An 18,913-nucleotide genomic window follows, 5' to 3' on the forward strand; every position below is an offset into this window, starting at 1 on the left:
TGTCAGAATGACCTTTTCCTGCAAACTGTTTTGATTTGTGGTTTTGATTGAAAAAACAAAAACCAAACATTTTGGCAAAAATATCATCTAACTTTATTTATAGACCACTTTTTAATGTGTTTTTTCTGGTGTTTAAACCTGCTTACACTGAACTCCATTGTGCATACTTCACATTCGTAGTCTAAGATGTCACACTATTTCTCTACCAGACTCTTTCAAATATGCATGATTCAGTGACTTTGCTAGTTGCAGGAAGATAATGTGAGAAATTTATATTATTTGCAGGAAAGACAAAGATCTCCATGAGGAAAAACTAAGGAATAACAACTTGGAAAGGGAACAGGAACAGATTGATCGTATCATTAGAGAATCTGGAGGAAAGTTGACAAGACGACTTGCGAACAGTCAGGTAAATTTGCAAATCCATTTGTTTACTTTTTGGGAATGTCAGTTTAATATCCTGTATATCGTTTGAAATTCTGGGTGTAAAAGTGCTGTATTTCAAACTGAGTTTTATTAGGGTTTAATCTTGATTCAGGTGTAATATTTTTTAAACACAGGAAGTTGAAAACTGCTTTTCAGCTGCATACTTACTGAACTCAGCAAACTGAGGCTACAGTTACACTAGCAAGTTTTGTTGGCAAAACCCAGTTTTGTCAATTAAACTAGTGGAGCATCCACACACAAAATGAGATTTGTCAATAGTACCTCAACAAAACCCAGCATGTTTGCCAACAACCATCTGCCTCTTTCAGATGAGAGAGAGCGTCTTTGTCAACAGGTTCTTCTATAACACAGTTGCTATGTTCCTAGAAAACTACAAGTAAAATGAAAACATGTTCTATAAACTAAAGAATAAATAGGGAAAATAGGTTTATGTTTCCAGGCATGACAAAGTCGCACATTTTGGGGGTACTGAGAGTGCCAGATGCATATGGTGCTTGCCTTGGGTAGCTCCCTGTGCCTGCTGTTCTTGACAGAAATAAGGGATGTCCAGACATCTCTGTGTGCTGCCTCCACCCATAGACAGAGCTCAGGGAAGGATGAGGATAGTTTGTGGAGCCACTTTGTCATGCCTCCTCCTTTAACAGGCATGGGGTTCTGCTTGTGAGGAGCCACTCGAGCAGGGCTCAAGGTGTTGGATGAGGGAGCTGCTCACTTCAGGCGGCTCCCCTGCCCATTCCTGGCAAAGGCACAGGCTAGGTGGCTTAGGGCCTCGTCTCCATCCATCCTGATGATTGGGGTGGTGCCTGTGGGTGGAGACCGCATGCAGAATTTCCTGGCCACACTTCTGCCAGGAGAAGGCCTGGGAAGCTGCTCACAGGGAGCTGGTAGAGATGAGCACCCTCAGGTCTGACATCCCAAGCACTCTCCTGTGCCCTACCCCTGCCCTAATACCCTTCTGCACCCAAAATCCAGCCCCTGAATGCACATTATATAAGAACAGTACAGGCGACATAAAAGGTCACTAAAGGAAAACCATGTTATGTCAAAAACAGAGTATAAATGTTGTTTCTGTATTATACCCTTGTAACTTGTTGACTGAGAAACTTTTGAGCTATGTAGATTTTTCATCTCTAGCACAATAAATGTGTTCAATATTTCACAATTTATATTTGCACTATTAATAATGAAATTAGAAATTGTCACAAGCTGGTAACTGCAGGAATTGCAAATCCATGACTTCAAAAAAAATTGATATTTGACACTTACTATTTAAATGATTGAATATCCTGAGCTGAGTACAGCTGTGACAGTACCAACTAAAAAAATGTAAAAATAGCATCAGTACTATAACTTTAGAGTTCATGCGTTAGATCTGATCTCTTAATGCTCTTTGCTACAAATATAAAGAAAAAATTCAATGATGCATAATACAATCTAAAACTAAGCTTCTATCAGTTTAGATATTATTGCTCCAAAGGTGTTTGTAAAAATCAAATGTTTTAATAACTTAACTTGATTTCAGTGTGAGTTTGAAAGAAGAAAACCAGATGGTACAACAACACTGGGACTTCTTCATCCCTTTGATCCTAATGCAGGAGGTATGTTTGTCTGTTGAGCACGTTGATTAATTGCTGGATACACACTCAATGTTTGCTTCACTGACCATCAACAATGTTACTATTGGTATAGAGGAGCTGCAAACATGTTAGGAAATAGCATTAGGAATAGCCATTAGGAAATCTTCAGATGACCAAGGCACAATGCCACGCCTCTTTGCCATGTGGCTAAGGGAGCATTTCCAGATAAAAGAGAGGCATGGCTAGAGTTTTTGGCTATTCCTAACCGGTTAGGCTTGTACACTGGAAGTGGTTTGCTTTCCTTTTATCACATAGACTGTGAGCGATTCAGCCAGAGAACTGAGGACTGACTATGCCTGAACTTGTGCCAGTACCTCACTAGTCCCTGACTAGCCCCAGAACAGGAGAAGGTACAATAGGGCTATAACAGGGTGGCACTTACATCTTGGGAGTGCTCTCCAGCAGGGTAGTTGTGGCTATACGCTCTCTTTGTGGTGGGTCTTCAGTGGTTCAGTCCTCTGGCTGAATCTCTCACTGTATGCATGATAAAAGCAAAGTAAAGTACAAGCCCAACTGTGGACCTCTTTCTGCAGCCTCTGTAGGTTCCTTTGATCTGGAGATCTATCATGGGGCTCACATAATGTCCCTTGAAACAAACTGTGTTGCTGTTATATTTTTGTGGGCCACTTCCCCATGACTCCTGCACATTCTTCACCCTTACTTCAGGGCCTTGTCCTCATGGAGTCCCAGCTGGAAGCACTCTCCACCACCTCTAATAAACTGAACTCATTCTGGCTGGTCCAGCCCCTCTTCTATATGAGCTATCTGAGCCCTGATTGGCTGCTTCCTACACAGCTGCTCTCAGCACTTGTAGGACCTCTCTGCTTCCCTCTTTAGGGTCAGGATGTGGCAGAGCTACAAGACCTCTCTCAGGGGGCCTTAGGACCTATTTCACCCAGCAAATTGACATAGCTGTCCATCACCCTAGCCTGACTCCTTCTGTATGAAGCAGAATGAAGAATTAGGGTCTATTACCACTCCATCCTTTTTTTTTTTTTTTTTTAAATCACTGTTAAATAGTGGAGTATGGGAGAAGAGAGACTTTCATTTTATATTAGCAATGAATTCTAGTCTTTTTGATAAATATGTTTGTTGGTAAGCCTATAGAACATTTAAATGCATAAAATGAGCCTCGTATTATTTGGGTCTGTATTACTTAAAGTTTTGCAGTGGTGTATCTGTTCATAATGTTCACTGAAACAAGAGCTAATGCAAATTTCACAACACCCAATTTTTGTTTTGAGTATAATTTGAAATTAAATCTTTGGAAATTACAGAATGACAGAGTTTGTGCACTGAACTCTAAGTTGGGCATTATGCATCTGATTAATGTTCCTGTCACTTTCTTGGTCACTTCTGTGTTGTGCTGCTGCTTTGTAGAACCAGGTTACAACCCTGTGAAGCTAGGTATGACAGCTGGAAGACTTCAGTCAGGAGTTAATACATTACAGGGGTTCAAAGAAGACAAAAGGAACAAAGTAACTCCAGGTGAATACTGATTTTTTTCTTTAAATATTTGTCTTAACAGCAGTAGCTCCTCTAAAATAGATACTTAAACTTCATAACAGCCATTCAGCCAGACAGGAACTGAGTTTTATGCCGTATTTTAATTTATTTGAAACAGATTATAATATATCATCAAAACTACCTATGCAGATCTAAAGTATTTTGTAATTGCATATGTAAAACTGTATACTTTTATGCACACATGCAAATGGTCAGGCAGAAACAGGTGTTCCTTTTCATGAGTACTGGGTGTATTGTTTGATCACAGGATGATTGAGCTGCCAGTGTGATGTGGCCCTGGAAAGGGCTCATGCACTCCTAGGATGACTCAGGCAATGTATTTCCATTAGAGAGAGGGAAGTGTTAGCACCATTATGTAAGGCACTGGTTAGAGACTTCATCTGCACCACTGTATAAATTGTACATGCGCATACATATCATGATATATATCAGCCGCAAACTTGTGCCCCTTGGGTCCTGCAGTTAGTGGTGGTTTAGATGGTGCCTCAGAGGCACCTGCTCTGCCTCCTGTTCTCACAAAGGCCTGGATTATGGCATTATTGAACCACTCTCATCATTCGTGGAGGAGAACCCCTTAGGTGTGTCCAGTCTCTTCCTATCCACTAGGGCTGCCCTGGGCTGTGGGGTGGTCTGGGGGGAACCTGAACCCCTCCCACATGTAGCAGGTTCCAGCCCAGGGACCCTATGCAGCTAGAGGGGCTTTCCTCCCATGGTACAGTCACTGCCTCCATGGGCCGCTTCCCCAGTACCTTCCTCGGGTGACTGCAGCAGCCCTCTCTGGCTGGGAACTCTCTCTTCACACTCCTTGCCTCTTCCTTGTCCACTCCTATCTCCTTCCCTGAGGGAAACCTTTTAAAGGGTTCTGCAGGCTTTAATTAGCCACAGGTGCTGAATTAGCAGCAGGTGTTGATTTAGCTTGCTGCTGCTGGCTGATCCTTGATAAGTCTGTCTCTAAACATAAATGCACAGACCCAACTGCCCACATGTTTGCCCTCCATGTGGCTACTGTAGCCTGCTGCAGACTGTAATACTGTACATGGAGTGTATGCAGTTCTGGTCTCAAAAAAGATTAATTCAGAGGAACAGGTGACAAGCAGGGCTACTGGGATAATCTGAGGAATAGAAAAACCTACCTTTATGAGAGGAGACTGAGCTTGGCTTGTTTAGCTTAACCAAAGGTGAGGATCTGTGTGAGAAGTCAGGCCCCCTCTGGTGCTATCACCCATGTACTGAGACTCCACCTGAGCCTGTTTTCTCTGCCAGACTGGGCACCAGTACCCTGTCCTGTTGAGTCAGACACAGCAGCCTGCTACAACAGAGACACCCCAAAGCTGCAGACCTTAACTAAACACTGCACAGAGAGATATCTGCCTCCAGCACTGTCATATCCAGCACCCCTGGGACCTGAACCCTGGCCAGTAAGCGGGCCATCCACATGGCCAGGTTTTGCGTAAGGCGGGAATCTTGTGTTCAGTTACAATTTCCCTCTGCTCTTGTAGAAAAATACAAAAATTACAAGGAGGATTTATATTTGTATGTCATACTTTAACTTCAAATACAGGAATGATATCTGCATACTAATGGGATAAGCATGTTCAGTAGATTACAACCTTTCTAATGTATCTCACATAAAGCACAGTCCAGTTATGTCATTCACACTGACAAGCATATTTTCATAAAGAATATGGAATGCCCCATCATGTGATTGCTCACTCTAAAAAATGTCAGACAGATAAATGCTAGAGCGGAGGAGAGTTATTTAAGTGAAGCACCAATGTGGATACAAAATTGAATGCATATAAAGTAGCTATCAACAAGAATAGGCTTGAAATTAGACAAAGGTTTCTAAGCATCCGAGAAGTAAAGTGCTGGAATCCCTTCCAAGGGGAACATGGGAGGTGGGGGGAGAAAGGCCCTAGTTTCAAAAGTCAGCTTGACAAGTTTATGGAAGGGATTGGTATGATGCGACTGCTTGCAACGGCAAGTAGCCAATCCGCAACTGCTAGCAGCAGGTATCACCATTGTTTAGTAATGGGACACTAGTTACGACAACAGATTTTTTTTTTTCCCAGTTGTCTGGTTGGTGGGTCTTGCCCACTTGCTCAGAGTGCGATGGGACTGTATTTGAAGTTCGAAAGGAATTTTCCTTTGGTCAGATTGCCAACAATCCTAGAGCTTTTTAACCTTCTTTTGCAGCATGGGTCACTTGCAGGTATAAGCTGTTGTAAATGAGGGATTCTCTGTAACTTGAAGTCTTCAGGTCACGATTTGAGGACTTCAGTAACTCAACCAGGGGCTCTGGGTCTATTGCAGGAGTTGATGTGTGAGGTTTTGTGGCCTACAATGTACACAGGGTCAGATTTAGATGATTATGCTGGTCCCTTCTAGTGTTTTAAGCCTGTGGAAATGCAGATTTGTGTGTGCGCAATCAGTGAGGGCATGCATTCTTAATGTTAGGAGAATTCAGATTTATGTCAGGATTTCTTCTCACAGAAGCCAAACAACTTTTACAATGCATAGAAATGTGATGGAAAAAACCTATGAAGTCATCTAGTCTGTATCGCTGGCCGTGCAGGACTGCACTTACGTATATCTTCTAGTCCTTTAAACAGATGTAGTTGATAATTGTAGTTAAAATTCTTGGAATTACATTAAAACATCAAATTAATAAAACATATAAGAAATGTATTGCTAAAGGTTCTGTGTTTGGGACAATTTTACCACACTGAATGTCACTATTGATGTTAGAATATGATACTGTGCATATGTAAAATAAGAATAAATAGTGACTGTGTTATTCAACAGTGCTATACTTGAATTATGGGCCCTACAGTTCCTATGCTCCAGCCTATGACTCCACATTTGCAAATATCAGCAAAGATGATTCTGACTTAATTTATTCGACATATGGGGAAGATTCTAATCCAGGGTGTTTCAGGTAAGTGAGAAAGATGTGTTTTCCAGTTGACAATTACTGAAGTTACCTTGAGACTTTTCTAAAATGCACATAGAGGAAAAAATATACCTGTTATGTTATCACTAACAGTTGCAGCATCTAATTCCCTATTTGTCTTATACTCATTGATAACTGAAGCTCAGTTTTTCCTCATGCAAAGCAGAATTCTCCTTTGTGAGGAGGTGCTCTATTTCCCATACTGCCTGCATTAACAGTAAGGCATACTGATCTTAGGTTAAAGTTTCTGAAGTAGTCTCAATAAACCAGGTGTGGTAGCCAAATATTTATGGCTAAGACTGCGACTTTCATATTAAATGCAACCAAATAAGATTCTGGTACTGTCTCAGAGACCACCTCTTCAATAATTTAAAATTTGTGCCATTTTTTAAGACAATTTGTTTAATAGCACTTGTGCTATGACTTTATCTAGAAAGAGAAATCTTAAGTTTATTACTCTTGATTCATGAAATATGTGAAATCAAAAACTCCATGGCAAAGATAACACTGATGTTTAAGGATTGTGTTTTTCTAGCTCTTTATGTCTGTCAGACTGGGTAGTAAACCAGTTTTTGTGCAAATAAATGATTCATCTTTGTACTGACTTGCTTAGTTGTTGTTGCCATAATCCAACAATCCATAATAATCCAACAATGTATAATACTTATCTTAAAAGAAAACGGTAGGTGTGATTTTTTTTTTTTTTTTTTTTTTTGTAAAAAGCGCAAAAAACCCCAAACCCATACCTTTTCTAACTGCAAATCTTTAAAGCAGTCTATGAACAATATATAAATATGCAGAAGATTTGAGGGACATATATGTTTAATTTTAAAATGCTACTTAATCCCCCCTCCAAAAACTGTATGTATGAAATAGTCAATGGATGATTTAAGAAATAATCTGGGTTTCACTTTCATACCTACCATAGCATCATCAGAATTTTAAAAGCTATCTTACAGTTAACTGCATTTCTGTATGCTTTATATTGCGGTGGTGAGCCAGTTAGAGTCAAAGAGGAAAAATAGCTGTGGATAGTATGTAAAGAATCATGTATTATATATTTATTCTCTCGCTCTTTCTCCCTCCACATGCGCGCACGCGCACACACAGAGTGAGTTATATTATAGATAGATATCTTGATATATAAACATATAGATGTCTAATATGTGGCTCAATGCCCTCCCCTACCCCAGAGCGAGGAAACTCCAGTCCCCTGGCTCTAACCCAATCCTCCTCCTCTTCCCCAGATCCAGGCACCCACAGCCCCCCACTCTAACCCTCACCCTCCTCACACAGGCACCCCCAGCCGCTTCCCTTCCCTTCCCCCACCCTAAGCCAGTACTGGTGACTCACTGGAGCCGCTGCCACTAGGCACACCTCCCTCCAAGCATGTGCGCAGAGCAGTGGTAAGTACTCCTGGCATGTGGCTCAGAACAGGAGCTGCTGCTGTCTTTCTTTGCTCAAAGAGTTGCAGGTTGGCCACTCCTGCTTTATATTTTATATGGTTTAAATATTTACTGCTTGCACTTGGATGATATGCTTGGTAGAACTCTCTGGATAGTTGCTTAGTGTACAAAGATGTTCTTAAAAACAAAAATTCACTTCCATGCAGTTATTTCACTGGTGAAACCATTGAGTTTTTGAAATCTTAGAAAATAGGCCAATAACATGAATGAATATCAAACATGCAACATTAATTGCAGCTTTGAGATCTGGCTACATAAAGCACTATTTGGGTGCACTGGAGGCTGCATTGGGAATCTGAGTTACTTTGCCAGCTACCAACAGCTTTGGCCATTTAAACAGAAAATAAACCTGTTAGGCTGAGTCCCTTGCTGGTCTTCTAATATCAGCATTTTCAAAGTTCAGTAAGGCAGTTTGACCTTCCAGCCATTTACAGGCATTTCTTTATGTCATCTGTATTTGATGAGAAATTGATTTCTTTCTAATTCCCTTTCAGTATTCATGATTTTTTGGCAACGTCTCAGGAGTACCCAGATGTAATGGTTGATGGTTTGCTGGATGTTTTAACTAAAGGGGGACATTCTAGATCTCTGAAAGAAATAGAAATGGTAAGACTGATGATATGGGAACTCTCTGGTGCTTGTTTGTCTCTAGAAGATAAAGAAAACTAAAATTCTGAAGCCAGTTGAATTGATGTGGTGAGAAACTGGCTTTTCTCACTCTTCTCTAATGTGTTGTTGAACATGACTCATTTTCCTAGTCTAGGCATGTCCTGTCATGTTCTAAGTAACATGCCTCCACCCTAGGATTGATGAATGATAAATTTAATGGGTTTTCAAATGTGTTAAAACCTGTATATCCTAACTGTTGAAACATGGTAGTTAACCCATTGTTGAATATGATCTAGTTCCTAAGCTGGATATGGCCTTAAAGTAGTTCTGCCAGTTAAGGTGCAGAATTCTGGGGGTCTGATTCTGTTGTTGCAGTTGTCAAACTGTTATTTACTCCATAAATGAAACAAAAAGACTTCATCTGGAGTAGCTTCAAGTTTTCTATCCTTCAAAATCAGAACGGATATTTTCTCACACATTCACACACAAAAGGCTTTGGAACAAACTACGTATACGGGACCTTGGCGTTTCCGATTGTTGGCAATGAGCCTGTGCGTCTTAAACTCTTTATTAGGTGGGGGGAATAGTGAACTTGTAGTAGTCGTGGAGTCATTGTCCAGCAAAGTTACTTAAGTAAGTTGAGGCAGGAAATAAACTGCGATTAGGTTCATGTTCCTAAGCAAATCTTACCATGACATCTGACATGGTTCTGCAAAAAATAGTTGCAGGAAAGAGAGTAGCAAACACTGACTGCTTCGCATGGGCAAAAATGCAGTTGTGCTGATCTTGATGTATAAAAGTTATTGATTCAGCTCTATATATTGTTGCACACCACTGGTAACTTTTATAACCTTATATTACATAACTGCTATTACCTGGATGTAGATTAAACGCATGCAGTGGACAGAGTGCATACTCCTAAAACATGGATTTGTGGTGTAAATCTACACATGACTAATGTGAACAGTTTTTAAACAAACAATTCCACAGTGAACAGTTGAAACTGGATGTGTTTACCTGCACAAACTTATAAAATTAAGTAGTAGTAACTTACCATAAGCAGAATAGTTCTTCCTGAGTGTTGAAGTTGGATACCAAACACAGGTATCACTTGTTCTATGTGCCTAACAACTTTCAAAGATCTAAGCCTTCTAGCTCATGGTTGAATACACAGTATAGTTCTTGTCTCTTTCCATGATGATTAGAACTTTAAAATTGGTCATTGACACATGGAAAATGCATTAGAGAAGTCCTAATGCTTTCACAACTTTCTGGTTCTAGTTTTACTCCTCCCTCTGTCTGTGTGGTTGTATGCATGATATTAATGAGAGAGGAAGCATAAAAAAATAAAAACAGTAAATTAAAAACAAAATACTAAAATTGCTCTTCCGTTAACAATAGCACAAGTAAAACAGAGTGTAAATTGCCATTTGTACTCCATCATTCCAAACACAGTCTTTATACTACAATATCTAATGCAGTGTAAAGTGAGACAGTTAAAATAAAAGCCAGAAAACACAGAAGCGAGGGCTCCTGCAGTAATATTAATATAGGACATATTTGAAATAGTCCGGATGTGCAACTGGTTCTTTGCAAGTGGGCAGTCTCAAAGTATCCAGGAAGTACATTCTCCCTTTGTAACTTTGAGTCTTAAGGTTACATTGATGTAACTGCTAATTAATTTCATTTCTACTTTTCTAAAGGAAAGATGCTGTCCTTTCCTAATAATATTTAAATAGTCACAGTAAAGCGCAAACTTTTGAGATGAATGAGAGGGGAGGATTCTTGCTTCTGCTATTAGTGTGTGGTTGGAAATAGATTTCTGTGGGGTTTAGCCATCCATTATCCCACCTTCATTTTATGAGGCCTGTCTTTGTACAATAGGAAAACGTAGGGCTAGATCATTGTCATTTCTGTTTCCATAAGTAGGCTATTGGATCTGATTGTGTGCATCCCCAGATCTAATGAAGCTATTTTGGAGGTATTAAGCTCTGCAGAAAGGAAGAAGTTAGAGACTGTTAGTCATTCTGGTATTGTGACCCAGAACCATTAGTATTAGCAGAATCGGGAATTGACTCCAGTGATGGGTTCACCTTCTCATGATAAAAGGTTGAGGTGGAAGTTGAGTGTCATGTCTCTTACCCTTTTGCATTTTTTACAGGAGAGAAGATGTTCTGTCCCTCAAGTTCTGTAACAAAGTAAAAACTTGCAAAATGAACCAAATCCTTGCCCCTCTCTATTGTAATGATCTCTGTAGAGCTGGTCAACAATTTTTGTCTTTACTAGTAAAGGGAGTGTAACATGATACATTATTTGTTTTACATTTTGGGTGAAGGTAGTTTTTGCTCCCTTTCCATTAAATTTTTAGTATGTCCTTAGCAGCAGCCCATCTGGCTAGCCTAAGAGAATAAGTAATTATCCTACCCTGACTTGATGTGCATGAAATATTATTCTGCTAATTAAATGCTTAGTTATTTTAGTACATGATAAACATTAAATGATATAATCCTCTTTGATACCTGTGAAGTTCTTAGCAAGAGCTCATGCTGAACATTACAAACCAGAAGGTCTGATTTGGCAAGAAGGAAGTAGGGTGCCAAAATGCTGCCCACATGCCTAGAATTAGCCAAAAACCTTTCTAAAAATTCATGGTTTACTATATTCTCAGTCTTTAACTATTAGGTTTTAGAATTTCACGCCATTTGAAAGGAATGGAAAGTTCATAGCTCTGAGATACTAATTAACATTTGAAAAATTGTTGGCTGCCCTTATGACTGCAGGTAAATTTTGGCTACAAATGAGTCTTTCATACACTGGGCTGTCAGACCTCTGCCCAGAAGTACTATTATTTAGTTTTATCTCAGTACCACTTGCAGGATTTCATTACTTTTGCTTTAGACTAAAGAAAAATTCCACCCCCATCCCTTTTTATTATTAACAGAAAGCTTGTTTGTCTCTTAGGAGTTTTTCTCAAATTTCTTTCCCTCTCGCCTTTTGTGGGAGGTGGGGGCAAAAACCCACCCTTCAGTCTCAGATCATGAATGAAAAAATTTTGGTCCAAAAGGGAAACATTTGCAAAGAGAATAATGGAAGACATTTTGCAATATTAACTGAAGTGGTTGTCATAATTACATTAGCCATTTACAAGCAACTCAGGAGAAGGAAAACCCCTTGCTGCTAACTACTTATACAAGATAAATATAAGGAATGCTCTCGTAGTAAAGACTACTGTGTAGTTTTTGTTACCAGTGAAAACCCGTAACACTGTTTCATCCCCCTCTATTTAGGGACATCCCACTGTAAGAGTCTGGTTTTGTTTCCTACTTTAAAATGGGAACTCATTTTAATGTCATACTGAATACTTTTTTTTTTCTCCCAATTTCAGCCAGTGGTAGATGCAGAAGTTCAGCATGGGAGAAGTGATGCAATAAAAGATGTGGAGGTGATATTTTCTCTCTTTTTCCAAGCAGATACTCACAAAGGCCTTTTTAACCCTTAATTGCAAATTTGCTTGAAGGTGGAAAAAATGTGTGCAGTGTTATAAACACGTTCTGTGCACTACCATTCAAAACTGCATGCTTTTTATTGTAACTGTTTGGTGTTCCAAGTTCTATGGATGAAGTCTAAAAAGTAAATCTTACATCACAATGTAGGTCTGATTGGTTTTGATACCCTTGTCTATGTGACAGAGAAACCTGAAGCATTTCTTCTTGGCTGTGCAACTGGGAAGTGGTTGGTGCCAATATTTTCAGAAAACAGGCAGTACTTTGGAATTACATCTTTTTTTTTTTTTTTTTTTTTTTTTTTTTTTTAAAATCATCAGCATATAATGCAAAACAGCTTTGGGAGGGGGGAAATGTGGGTTGTGGGAGAGTCCTGGTTTGGAATGGGTTCAGGAGGACTTTGTATGTTTGTTAAATCACTTTTATATGTGTGCGTAGAGCTCTGAATATTTGCAAGCCTTAAATAAATAAGATGGAATAGTTAACTGTAGAACAGGCAAAGGTGATTGGCATTGAAGTGAAGAACAAATGAGGTAAATTTAAATTGGAGAGCCTCCCAGCATCTGGTAGTATTCTGTTACACTGCACAAGCGGTGGTATGGATCAAAATTCTTTACTTTCCCTGTGGTACCCAGTCCAACCCCAGAAAGCTAATGATTGCCAACAGATCGAATTTGGTGATGAGTGCTGGTCAGGCACCACCTGAGGCATGTTGCAAATACACTGAGAAAACTGCAAAAGCATTCTAGATTAATCTAAAAAGAAAAAAATCCTAAATGCTTGTGGTGGTGGTGGTTTTGCATTTTTTCTTGTTTCTTTTCCCCCCCCTCCCCAGCTTATAGAAACAGATGCTGCCAACAGGTTGGACTTTAATCATGATAGACTTACAGCACTGAAAGCAGTAACAAATTTTGGAATTCATGTAGAGGAATTTAACTCGGAAGGTGAGTTAATCTATTGCAATTAGGAATCAAGTGCTATTTTTGTGAAAGGGGTTTATCACCATTTCAGTTCTTTGCTATATTTAGGCATGTTGTATTTTGCATTAGCCCACGTCGCTTTGCTGTAGCATGTGAATGAGCATGTACATATCCTCCTTTCACTGACATAAGTTTTTCTGTCAATCAGAGGCAGAAATCTTCCAGAAGAAACTGGATGAAACCACAAAGTTACTTAGAGAGCTCCAAGATGCTCAAAATGAACGACTGAGTACAAAACCACCTCCCAATATGATTTGTCTTTTGGGCCCATCTTACAAAGAAATGCTTCTGGGTGTGTATAACTACTTTTAATTGATTTTTTTTTTTTTTTTGTATAAAACAAGTAGGTGGAATGTGCATCAAATTGTTACAGGTAAAATACTTCCTAGTAAATTTGTACATCGTGTAAAGGTCGTTAAGTGACTTTTTGGTTAGATTTATAAAGGTGAGTTGAATCTGCAGTATGAAACTGGAGGTGAATTTGTTGAGTATTGTGTTTAAAATAGGACAGTCAGAACAATTTGGAGCCCCACTCTCCAGTTCTGGTCCGGGTGCACATGAAACAGGTGGCTCCTGTTTGATTTGCTTTCCAAATAATTTTGTCTCATAGTGACATTCCAGCTCCTTCAGTTGAAATTGCAATTAACATGCAGTGCACCACCTTGGATTGTTCGACATCAACAAGTTATGATAGAACTCTTAAATTTTTGCACCAGCTGCTTATGCTGATCTTTAAAGCTTTGTACACATGAGGATTTAGTTAAATTCTCAAAGTTTAATCATAAAGTCTAGGCCCTTGGTATTAATCTAAACTCTCATACTCCCTTGAAGCAAGTCTCCTCTCTACTTTGTTTCCTGATTGGAAATTACTAATCTGTAAAAATAACTGCCTTCTTGGATTATTGGAATGCAGCTAAACAGTTGTACAAGTATGAAGTGGTTTTGGTTAGCTAAGGTCAAATATATGAGAATTATAACTTAATTCTGAAATGTCTCACTAGTTTGAAAAGATTTTAGCTTGTTTTATTGCCCCTTTTGTAATTGCCACATACCTCTTACTAGTTCCATGCAAATCTGAAGTGGACCAAATCCTCCCTCTCTTGGGGAGGAAAAATAACTGCTGTGAAGCACTTACAGCTGTGGGATCTGAGAACTACTGCATTTTAAGTGAAATAGGGCAGCAGTCATGGCCTCTAGTTCATAATCGAGATGGAGAACCAATGGCAAAATACCCACAGCCAGAGATAAGTACCCTGTGTGCCTCCTGGCTCACCTGTTGTTGATTTCCCACCAACAGCTTGCATGATGACCTTTATGATATAAAAGCACACAGGTAATGTTACTTTTAACATTACTACCTTATGCTTTAATTTATCTGTGTAACTTCTGTCCCTCATCAGAAGGGCCTTAGCAACACTTTCATCTCCCCTTACTTTGTCCAGCTCCCAACACCTCCCCTGCCCCCACAAAAAATCTGCTTGTGACAATTTTGAAATGTTCAAGGAAAAATTTTGTCTCTCTCTGAATCCTAGTGCCTTTAATATATGATGAATGCCCATCTGCTCCCATGCAACAAAGGAGAAGTAAAGAACCACTCGATTTCACTGTCTGTGGGTGACATTAAAATGCTTCGGTATATGTTGTCAGAGACTTTTAGTTTTTATATACATACAGATTCCCTAAATACTGTTTATAGCTGCCTGGCTGTAGCTGAGTGGCACAGTTGAGTTATTCTGAGAAATTTGTAAAAAGACAAATTAACTTCTTATTGGAACTTTCTAGCGGAGAGGGTGACCAGTAATTTAAAAGAACTTGCGCAACAAGTGACTCCAGGTGATATTGTAAGCACATATGGAATCCGAAAAGCAATGGGAATTTCAGTTCCTGTACGCGACACTGAAACCAGCTTTGTAGATTTAACAGATGGTGAGTACAGAGTACATTTAGATATGTTGCAGTAGAATAAAACTACATCTGCATTTCATTAGTAGTATTGGTAGAAGCAACTGCAGGAGTTAAGATGGAGTCTGAAATTCTGGTCTCATTCCCTTTTTCATTACTTTTTGGGTAGAAATTTGCCATGGTTTTTCTCAGTCCAAAGGTGACTTTTTGTTCAGAGAAGTGTGTAGAAATGGTTTAACCACTTAAATTAATAGAATGAAAAGAGGTTTTCCTGTATGTACGTTTTAATTTTTATATTTGCATATCTGACTGACAATGAAAATAGCACATGTACCGAAAATTGGTTGATTACTCTTATGTGTTCTTAGTATTAATTTTGCCTATATGCATTAGAATTTTTCCTTTTATATGTTTTCCCTTTAACGGAGCTCATTTCTGAAGCACCACCTATTGAAGGTAGTGAAGAGAACAGGACTTAAGACATTTAAGCCTCTGGCTTTGTCTGTGGTACTCCAGCTAAACATAGGTGGAGTCAAAGTAGCTCAGGTCAACTTATTGCAGTGTCTACAACATGCTGTGTTGAAGGGAGATGCTCTCCCATCGACTTAACTTATTCCTCTTTTTTTCAGTGGAGTAATGGAGTTAACTGGAAAGGGCTCTGCCATCAATTTAGTAGGCCCCATTAAATTGATCCCCCCGCCTTCCACTTCGATCACAGCAACGTAGATCCCCAATAGTGTAGACATGACTTTTGTTAAACTGTGCTAGATGGTGACAAACTAAAACAATTTCTTGATTTGTTTTTACTTGGAGGCAAACTTTTCAAGCAGTTTTACATTTTTCTTAAAAGAAAAATAAACTTAAGTTACTCAGACTTCTGAGATCAATACATCTAATACATTTATGGTGAGGTACACTGCAAGAGTAATGTCTTATGTGTTCACTTAACTGGAATAGAGCCAGAAATTTTGTTTTTATTCCCTAATATAATTTCTAAGTACTTAATATTAATGGGTTCTGATTGATGCTGACACATGAAATTGACTGCAGATGTAATAAGGGGGGTTAGATTGTATAGATTCTAATTTTACAGGAAGCTGAAGGGGCTAAGTGACTGACCAGTCTGTGTGGAATAACTTTTTTTCAGATTGCCAAGAATCTAAAAAGACAGTTTCCATCAGTGGAAATGAATGCAGTCCCATTGGAATTTGAAACTTCAGTTGTTTTAAGTTATATTTTTATTGATCTTATTAAAGAACTAGATTTAAATTTTGTTTACGATGTATTCATTGAATATTTGTACATTGTGAGCTAAAGGAAATATTTTGTCTATTAAACTTTGGGACTCATGTTAAAGTCAGCTGCTTCTAATGCATACGCATCTAATTGTGAATTTTGAAGACTAACTCATCATTTTCAGGGGACACTTATTAAGGCTATCTTCAGCTTCAGGTTTCTCATGCAGCATGAATTTTAGTTTTATATTTTGAAAATATTTTCTTTGCATTGATAAGGGCTAGGGCCTGAAGGACTTGAAAGTCTAGCGCACAACAAAATGACCTGCCTATACTACTAAAGTATTCCAAAGAAATTTGCAGACTTTTAGATCTGGCCCACTTGAACATTTCAGCACTTGAACGCTTGCAAACTTCCTTTTAAATATGCATATTGCTTTTATGGGTGCAAAGGAAAAACAGCTTTCTAAATGGAAGCAGAGGATCATTAGTAGAAGATGCTATATTGAGGTTATGTACATGTAAGCCAGGCTTATTTCATGATCATCTTCTGTTTAGCACTTTCAACCAACTGCTTAAAATGTTACTGCTAACTATTTGCAAGTATCAGGACAATAGGTTAAGAATACCCAGCCCAGATGCCATTTATAAGGCAGGTAAAATAGACCACTCTGAGTAACATAACAGTGACATGCACAAATCCTCTCTTGACAAAATGTTCCATAAAATTTTAAGGGCCTGACAACTGGGGCTGTGTCTACACTAGCTCCCTACTTTGAAGGAAGTATGGTAAGTAGGGTGTCAGGAGATACTTAATGAAGGGCTGCAGTGCATATGCAGCACTTCATAAAGCTAATTCTCCCCTATGGCAACTTAGAAGTGTTAAATTTTGAGGAGTAAAGGGACTTCGAAGTTGCCCAAGCACTTCAAAGTATTGGCGGGTTAGCCACGGCTACACATGAGCTGGTGCTTCGAAGTTTAACACTTTGAAGTTGCCGCGGGGGGGGAACTAGCTTAATGAAGTGCTGCATTGGCACCGCAGCACTGGGTTAATAATCTCCTGACACCTTACTCACCATGCTCCCTTCGAAGCAGGGAGCTAGTGTAGACGCAGCCTAAATGTTTCAAACTCCCAGACTTTGACAATACAAACTCAGCTAAGATATGCACCTAGGAAATACCTGCTATTTCAAATGGAATACTTATGCTAGTTAGTGTAGGAGAAAGACAAGAAAAGAACACATCAAGGCTGGTTTAATGGCTACCATGCTCCATTCATCCTTGAGTTACCAATGCTGGAAGCAAAGTAGACTGAAATTGTGGGAGATTGAGACCTTCCAGCATGGCTCAGCTTAGACATGCTCCAGGTTTCCAGCAGCCCCTTCACATTGACAAGGAAATGCTTGAACTGCAACTACTCAGCAATTACACAGTTAGTGGAGATAGATCCTGTGCAGCCTAAGTGAATCGCTAGCTGGTTGTGTGAATTTCCTTAGGAATATTTAACGGTGACAGTTGCTATTCTCTGACAGCAATGCAGCAAAATGCTGAAAGACAAGACATGCAGTGCCTACGTTATCTAATTTAAGAGAATTTACTTAGCTCAGCCCACTCTGGCTAAATTAAAGCAGCTACTCTCCAGTTCTCAAAAGGTGAACCATGAATTCACAACTACATATATTCAAGTGAAGATATCTATCTCTCAAACAACACAGTGCATTTAAAAGAGCACAGTTGTAGTCAGGTTTACATTCCGTACCAGGTTAATGAAATATGGAAGGAAGAATTCTGAATGCTCTCATAAGAATCTGCGTTATATGATATGTGCCAACAATAATTACAAAGCAAGCAAAGTTCTTGTAAAGAAAGTTCTTTATTTTAAGTTTGTTTTTTTCTGTGCACTAGATAACCGATTCATCATTAAATGTTAATATGTAGGGAGCTTTAAAATAGATAAATTGTCATTTTGTGTTTAAAGACTTTAAAGACAATTCAATTTTCTAGACTTTTTTTGAAGTCCTAAAAGGTAAGTTTCACAGTTCTGATAAAAGCATTTTGTATTGCTAAGGTTTTATTTAAGACTTTAGTCAAAGAAATGACATCTTGTGCATATAATATAGTCGTTTTAAAAAATATTAAGTCATTCCAGATGTGTCATTCCTAACCCCATATTCATCTCTTTATACTCTTTCCAATGTTTCTTTGGTTTGGTATGTGTGTCTTTTATATAACTAAGGATATAAAATGCTGTTAAATATGCTACAAAACTTGAGAGCAGTATGACTTTTGATAATGTCCCTTTAAGATCATATAGGGCTACAACCAGTAAGAGAAACACACAGCCCTATTTCATCTAGTCCAACAGCTACAAGCTAGTGAAAAATACTTTACAGCATAACTAAGACGAAGTTGTATCCAAGCTGTATGATAGCTTGAGTGGCAATACAAAGCAGTTCAAAATGTTAAATATGGTTTAATTAATTCCAAAATCCAAATTATATCTAAATCTGTAGCGCTTACTATGGACAGTTGCATCATTTCAGAACAAGTTCTGTCCATAAGCAAACTTCATGATTCAAAGTAGCGAGGCAGTATGATCTTTTAAGCTAAAGTACTGTATCAAAGGCTATTGAATTAACCATGTAAGCTTTTTG

General features: G+C 38.8%; 1 protein-coding gene across 1 annotated transcript in view; it reads left to right on the forward strand.

The window, feature by feature from the left end:
• BRD7 (bromodomain containing 7) overlaps window positions 1–16,986 on the forward strand; it is a 32,804-nt gene extending 15,818 nt beyond the window's left edge. Inside the window, exons 8-17 of the mRNA XM_075008955.1 lie at window positions 286–409; window positions 1,970–2,045; window positions 3,465–3,572; window positions 6,417–6,549; window positions 8,525–8,636; window positions 12,025–12,081; window positions 12,978–13,086; window positions 13,271–13,414; window positions 14,905–15,048; window positions 16,172–16,986. Of these exons, the coding sequence (XP_074865056.1) occupies window positions 286–409; window positions 1,970–2,045; window positions 3,465–3,572; window positions 6,417–6,549; window positions 8,525–8,636; window positions 12,025–12,081; window positions 12,978–13,086; window positions 13,271–13,414; window positions 14,905–15,048; window positions 16,172–16,236 (1,072 nt within the window). The 3' untranslated portion in view covers window positions 16,237–16,986. The remainder of the gene's footprint in view (window positions 1–285; window positions 410–1,969; window positions 2,046–3,464; window positions 3,573–6,416; window positions 6,550–8,524; window positions 8,637–12,024; window positions 12,082–12,977; window positions 13,087–13,270; window positions 13,415–14,904; window positions 15,049–16,171) is intronic.
• The last annotated feature ends 1,927 nt before the right edge of the window (window positions 16,987–18,913 follow it).

The sequence above is a fragment of the Carettochelys insculpta genome, chromosome 14 (assembly GCF_033958435.1).
Source record: "Carettochelys insculpta isolate YL-2023 chromosome 14, ASM3395843v1, whole genome shotgun sequence".
Taxonomy (NCBI): Eukaryota; Metazoa; Chordata; order Testudines; family Carettochelyidae; genus Carettochelys; species Carettochelys insculpta.